The sequence below is a fragment of the Oryza sativa genome, chromosome 10, assembly GCF_034140825.1.
Source record: "Oryza sativa Japonica Group chromosome 10, ASM3414082v1".
Lineage (NCBI taxonomy): Eukaryota > Viridiplantae > Streptophyta > Magnoliopsida > Poales > Poaceae > Oryza > Oryza sativa.
Window position 1 is genome coordinate 3,541,011 of NC_089044.1, and position 6,868 is coordinate 3,547,878.

General features: G+C 47.7%; 1 protein-coding gene across 1 annotated transcript; it reads left to right on the forward strand.

Moving 5' to 3' along the window:
- The first annotated feature begins 439 nt into the window (after positions 1-439).
- LOC4348139 (leucine-rich repeat receptor-like protein kinase PEPR2) lies at positions 440-4,544 on the forward strand. Its single transcript, XM_015757413.3, has 2 exons — positions 440-3,863; positions 3,951-4,544. The coding sequence occupies exons 1-2, from the start codon at positions 800-802 to the stop codon at positions 4,277-4,279; spliced, it is 3,393 nt and encodes a 1,130-aa protein (XP_015612899.1). The 5' UTR covers positions 440-799; the 3' UTR covers positions 4,280-4,544.
- Positions 4,545-6,868: the final 2,324 nt, after the last annotated feature.

The following is a 6,868-nucleotide window of genomic DNA, read 5'->3' on the forward strand; positions in this document are numbered from 1 at the left end:
TTGGGCTTAAATTTTGTTTTGAGCCCGTAATCTTTTTCATATCTTTTTTTTCTTATCTGGGCCTAAGTGTGGGCTTTTTAAGTTGGCCTTTGACAGATTCGTTTTTTTATTTTTTGTTACGGTTTTTAGTTGTCAAATTTCTGGACTGTCAGATCAAAATCTATTGGTTGAAAAAATCGACAGATTTGGACCCCTATTTTCTGTCGACTGAACAATAGACAGTCCCTAATAATTAGTAAGAAAGCATATGTAACATGTGTGTAAAAAGAGAATCTAAAAAAGGATACAAGGCTGCATGCAGCAAAGTTATAGTGAGATGTGTTCGATTTTTTTCTCTAGATGGGACGACGGAATTGAGGCATTTTCCAATAAAGGGGCACTAGTTATTCCCTATTGGAACTTGTCTTTGAATTCTCTCTTTTTCCTAAAGCCGAAAAGCAGTCCACCACCTTTCTCCTCCGTCTCCATCCATCCCTGGAGAGTGTGCGCTGCGGTGAGGTGGACCGTGGACGCGACGCGCGCACGCACGCGCGCGCTCCGCAGCCGATCCGGCGGCATCCACCACCACCACCACCACCACCACCACCTCGCGATGCGATGCGATGCCGCCGCCACCGCCCACCATGGTGAGGTTCCAGGTTCCCCTCCATCTCCTCCTCCTCCATGATAGCTCCATCCATGTCGCGTCTCTCTCTATGTCCCTCCTCCTCCACGCGCGCACTCACCACTCCACTCCACGACCACGACCACGCGGCGAAGAAGACGTCAAGCCGCCGTGCCGCAGCAGCAGCTCACTCTCATGTCGCATGCCCCCCGATTCTTGCTCTTCCTCCTCCAGCTCCTCGCCGCCTCCGTCGTCGCGCGGCCGCCGCCGCCGGAGAGAGCGGACTCCGCCGCGGTCCTGCGCTCGTTTCTTGCGTCTCTGCCGCCGCCGTCGCGGCGCGTGCTCCGGCCGTCATGGCGGCGTGGCGGCGGCGGCGGCGCCCCGCACTGCGCGTTTCTTGGCGTCACGTGCGACGCCGCGGGCGCGGTCGCCGCGCTCAACCTCTCCGGGGCGGGGCTGGCCGGCGAGCTGGCGGCGTCCGCGCCGCGCCTCTGCGCGCTCCCGGCGCTCGCCGCGCTCGACCTCAGCCGGAACGGCTTCACCGGCTCGGTCCCCGCGGCGCTCGCGGCGTGCTCCTGCATCGCGACGCTCGTCCTCAGCTTCAACTCCCTCTCCGGCGCCGTCCCCCCGGAGATCCTCTCCTCGCGCCGCCTGCGGAAGGTCGACCTCAACAGCAACGCGCTCACCGGCGAGATCCCCACCACCGGCCTCGCCGCCGGCTCATCGGTTCTCGAGTACCTCGACCTCTGCGTCAACTCCCTCTCCGGCGCCATTCCGCCGGAGCTCGCCGCCGCGCTCCCGGAGCTCACCTACTTGGACTTGAGCAGCAACAACCTATCCGGGCCAATGCCGGAGTTCCCGCCGCGGTGCGGGCTCGTCTACCTCAGCCTCTACTCCAACCAGCTCGCCGGAGAGCTACCCCGCAGCCTCACCAACTGCGGCAACCTCACCGTCTTGTATCTATCCTACAACAAAATCGGCGGCGAGGTGCCCGATTTCTTCGCCTCCATGGCTAACTTGCAAACGCTTTACCTTGATGATAATGCCTTCGTCGGGGAGTTGCCGGCAAGCATTGGTGAGCTTGTGAATTTGGAAGAATTGGTGGTGTCGGAAAACGCGTTCACCGGCACAATCCCTGAAGCAATTGGGCGGTGTCGATCGTTGACAATGCTCTACTTGAATGGCAACAGGTTTACCGGCTCAATTCCAAAGTTCATCGGTGATTTGACCCGATTGCAGTTGTTCTCGATTGCGGACAATGGAATTACAGGTGAAATTCCACCGGAGATTGGGAAATGCCGCGGATTGGTGGAAATAGCACTTCAGAACAACAGCCTTTCTGGGATGATACCACCGGATATCGCCGAGCTCAACCAACTGCAGAAGTTGAGCCTGTTCGATAACATACTCCGCGGTCCAGTTCCTCTGGCATTGTGGCGATTATCCAACATGGCAGTGCTGCAACTCAACAATAATAGTTTCAGTGGTGAGATACATTCAGATATCACTCAAATGAGGAATCTTACGAATATCACCTTGTACAACAACAACTTCACTGGTGAGCTACCACAGGAATTGGGGCTGAACACAACACCGGGGCTTCTTCATATTGACCTCACTCGCAACCATTTCCGTGGCGCAATTCCACCTGGTTTGTGCACGGGAGGCCAGCTTGCAGTTCTTGATCTTGGATACAACCAGTTTGACGGAGGATTTCCCAGTGAGATAGCTAAATGTCAGTCTCTGTACAGGGTTAATCTGAACAATAATCAGATCAATGGGAGCTTACCTGCAGATTTTGGCACCAATTGGGGGTTGTCATACATAGATATGAGCAGCAATCTACTTGAAGGGATAATACCAAGTGCGCTCGGTTCATGGAGCAACCTCACAAAGCTTGATCTCTCAAGCAACAGCTTCTCAGGTCCAATACCTCGTGAGCTCGGCAACCTGAGCAATCTTGGAACTCTGCGCATGTCATCAAACAGGCTGACCGGACCGATACCACATGAATTGGGAAATTGCAAGAAACTTGCCCTTCTGGATCTTGGAAATAACTTTCTCAGTGGAAGTATTCCAGCAGAGATCACAACACTTGGTAGCCTGCAAAATCTATTACTTGCTGGAAACAACCTGACTGGAACAATACCAGACTCCTTCACTGCAACTCAGGCCCTCCTCGAGTTGCAGCTTGGTGATAATTCCTTAGAAGGAGCTATACCACACAGCTTAGGTAGTCTTCAGTACATCTCTAAAGCTCTTAACATTAGCAACAACCAGTTGAGCGGACAAATCCCAAGTAGCCTCGGCAACCTTCAGGATCTGGAAGTACTTGACTTGTCGAATAACTCATTGTCTGGTATAATTCCATCACAGCTGATCAACATGATCTCACTTTCTGTTGTTAATCTATCTTTTAATAAGCTATCTGGTGAGCTCCCAGCTGGGTGGGCTAAGCTCGCCGCGCAGTCTCCTGAAAGCTTTTTGGGGAATCCTCAATTATGTGTACACTCCAGCGATGCACCATGCTTGAAGAGTCAATCTGCGAAAAATAGAACCTGGAAAACACGGATTGTTGTCGGATTGGTAATCTCCTCTTTCTCTGTTATGGTTGCTAGTCTGTTTGCTATTCGTTACATTCTGAAGAGGTCTCAGCGCCTATCGACGAATCGTGTCTCGGTCCGTAATATGGACTCAACTGAGGAGTTACCAGAAGAATTGACCTACGAAGATATCCTCCGTGGCACTGACAATTGGAGCGAGAAGTATGTCATTGGAAGAGGTCGGCACGGGACGGTCTACCGGACAGAGTGCAAACTTGGAAAGCAGTGGGCAGTCAAGACAGTTGATCTGTCACAATGCAAACTCCCCATTGAGATGAAGATTTTGAACACAGTGAAGCACCGGAACATCGTCAGGATGGCTGGGTACTGCATCCGTGGAAGCGTCGGCCTAATCCTCTACGAGTACATGCCCGAGGGGACGCTGTTTGAACTGTTGCACAGAAGGAAGCCTCATGCTGCCCTTGACTGGACAGTCCGGCACCAGATCGCCTTCGGTGTAGCACAAGGCCTCTCTTATCTGCATCATGATTGTGTTCCCATGATTGTTCATAGAGATGTCAAGTCAAGCAACATACTGATGGACACCGAGCTAGTACCGAAGCTCACAGACTTCGGCATGGGGAAGATTGTTGAAGATGATGATTTGGATGCCACGGTGTCAGTTGTTGTTGGCACCCTCGGCTACATTGCTCCCGGTAATCTTCCTTCTTTCACTTGCATATTCCTCAGATCACAGTCGTCTTGAACTTGAGTACTCAACAATCGTTATGTCTTCTTCTCAGAGCATGGGTACTACACAAGATTAACCGAAAAGAGCGACGTCTACAGCTACGGAGTAGTGCTACTTGAGCTCCTGTGCAGGAAGATGCCTGTGGATCCTGCATTCGGGGACAGTGTGGACATTGTGACATGGATGAGATCGAACCTGACGCAGGCAGATCGCCGCGTCATCATGGAATGCCTCGATGAGGAGATCATGTACTGGCCTGAAGATGAGCAGGCAAAGGCACTGGACTTGCTGGACCTGGCCATGTACTGCACACAATTGGCTTGCCAGTCAAGACCTTCCATGAGGGAAGTTGTGAACAATCTAATGAGGATGGACAAGTAAAGAAATGTGAAGATTTTAACAACATTCCGAGGCCGAAAAGTTATCTCCTAAATAGCTTACATGTAGAAATGCAACTCTAGAGTTGATACAAATGTTTCTTCAGAATTTTGTCAGACACTTAAAATTTTCAGTTATCTATAGGGAAAAATAATTACAGTGTTATACTAGAATATGATTGTATTAGTATCATAGAAATTCTGGCCTCAAGTTATGCTGTAAATTTATCTGCAAATAACTTTCTAAAGGTAAAATTTCTGTTTCCTAACCTGCATCCTCTGAACATGTATGATTCATGAAGTATCATCTGTTGCCTACTGTTAAGAACCAAAGTTTGAGCTCGAAATTTTCAGTTTATCTCTGTCAATCAAGAAAATTTACAGTGATAATTGTTTTATTAAGTGAAGACAAATTACTATTTCCTAACCTGCGTGATCTGAACATGGACGAACTAAAGTTGAGCTCTTCTTCAGTCTGAGAACCTTTTTCAGTTGTCACTGCTGCAGGTGTGAAAAAACTCAATTCCTTGGTTGAATTCCATCTACAAAACAGATTAAGAAAAAGCCAAAGGAATCTGACTCCTTTCATGAAAGGAGGCAGGAAATCGATTCCATGGCAAACTCCTGTAAAAAAATTGATTCCTTGTCGCGCTCTTCAGAAGAACGGAATCCTCCCTGAGGCCTCCCTTCCCTCACCGCCGCCATGGATGAGCTCTCTGCTCCTGGTTCCACTTCGACCGGGGCGACCTCGTGCGCCTCCCGCCGGAGCACATCTCCCCTCGTCCGCCGCGACGGCGGCTTTCCCCGCCTCTTCCGGGGGTTTCTGTTTCAACCAGCCGGACCTATTTTCTGTAACTGTTTCCTTGAAAATCTTTGTTTTATCCAATAAATATGAAAATGTTGGTTTGTACTATTTGAACTGCTGGATTTTAGATTCAGAATAATTGTAGATTTTCATCGGTTCTAGTAGTCTATAATTCATCTTCCATGAGTGGAAGTGGTTACTGATATATTGCATGGAAAATGCAAAAGATTCAGTTACATCACTAGATAGCATAATATTTAGGTTAACAACCCACTTCTGTCAATCAACAAAATAATAACAATTTCTAATACAACTCACGAGTACAACTAGCTGCTTGAGGTGAAACTGAAGGAGAAAAGAGGAAGGTGATACAGGTTCTAGAAGCTAAGGTAAGGGGCTGGAGTAAGGAGGAGAGCTGGTGAAGGAAATCAGCAAGGAGCCAACCAATTCCAGGTTACCACCACCGCCGTTCGCCAATGTTCTGTTCCATGGCCTCCTGAAGGAATAAGTTCACTTTAGATCCCTCTATTGTTGTTGTTTTGTTGTCTCTCTATTTGGGGCCCTAGCTTGGGCCAATGCTTGCGTGAGAACCTCCCTATTGCGAGGCCCACTTGAATTCCTAACAATTCCCTCTTTGAATTTCGGCTCGTCCATATGAATTATGGAAGGAACTCACCGCCGGGATCCCATTACACCTGTAGCTCTTGAATTTTCTTAGAGTTGCTCACATATGGCTTAATAACTTCGCTCTATACTTTGTCTGTCTTGCATTGAATGTATCACATTGGAAATGTTGCTCTATCTTCATAGCATCTCCTGTTGGAATTACATAGCCATCAACCGTCCATGTAACAGCTGCTAGTAGTAACATCTGATATATATTGGATACCCATCTGATATATTTAGCATACTCAGCTGAAGCACATAACATCTCTGAATTCTTCTTTTTTTTTTAGAATTACACAGTACAACGCAGACACTCACAACGCACGCGCACTCACCTCTATGAACACACGTACGCAAACTCTACCCCTATGAGCATCTTCAAAGACTGGGCCAGCAAATCCTGGAGAGATTAACGAAATCACCATAGGCGCCTCGCTGTCGACGGGTATGTCGCCTACCACTGAAAGCACAACACCGTTAAATCTTAGAAAATTCGCTCCCATGGGAAGTCGAACCCAGCACCTCATATCTAAATTCTTCTTGGAATAAAACCCATCAATGAACAATTTTTCTTTAGCACTAACATCACCGGACTGAATTCATAAACCTTAACCGTGAGCTCGTATTCACTTTTCTAAATATTTTGTCCATTGCCACACGAATTTAATTGATGTTCAGTTGACTGTAGGAAGTGGTTCTTACTTCCATTAACTAGAACAAATGAAGGTGAGTACAATTCATCAAGGATTCCATTTCTTTGCCACATGAAAATTTGATCTGCTCAAAGTCAGTACTTGGATTTCAGGATGTTACTGGAATGAGCACAACAGAAAGCATGCAAGTGAACCTGAAAATATACATCAGGTTGTCCCACGATTATAACATTGATTTATATTCCACCATTTATACCCCCAAATAAAAGGAATGCGATCTCAACCTGCAATAATCTAACCCAAGCATGTGCAGGATAACCTTACCATCACCAAGCTCCTAAAATATTTGCATTTCAACGTATTGTGTCTCAAATTTATCTCAGCAAATCAACAACTCAGCATCAAGTATATGTCTCAAATTTCTTGCTTAATTAATAGTACCATCATGCAGTTTGCTAAATGATAAATT

Excerpts from the sequence above, each read along its gene's own strand:
- LOC4348139 (XM_015757413.3), top strand. The coding sequence starts at position 800 with ATGTCGCATGCCCCCCGATTCTTGCTCTTCCTCCTCCAGCTCCTCGCC. Across the intron at positions 3,864-3,950 it reads CCTCGGCTACATTGCTCCCG|AGCATGGGTACTACACAAGA; the intron begins GTAATCTTCCTT and ends TCTTCTTCTCAG.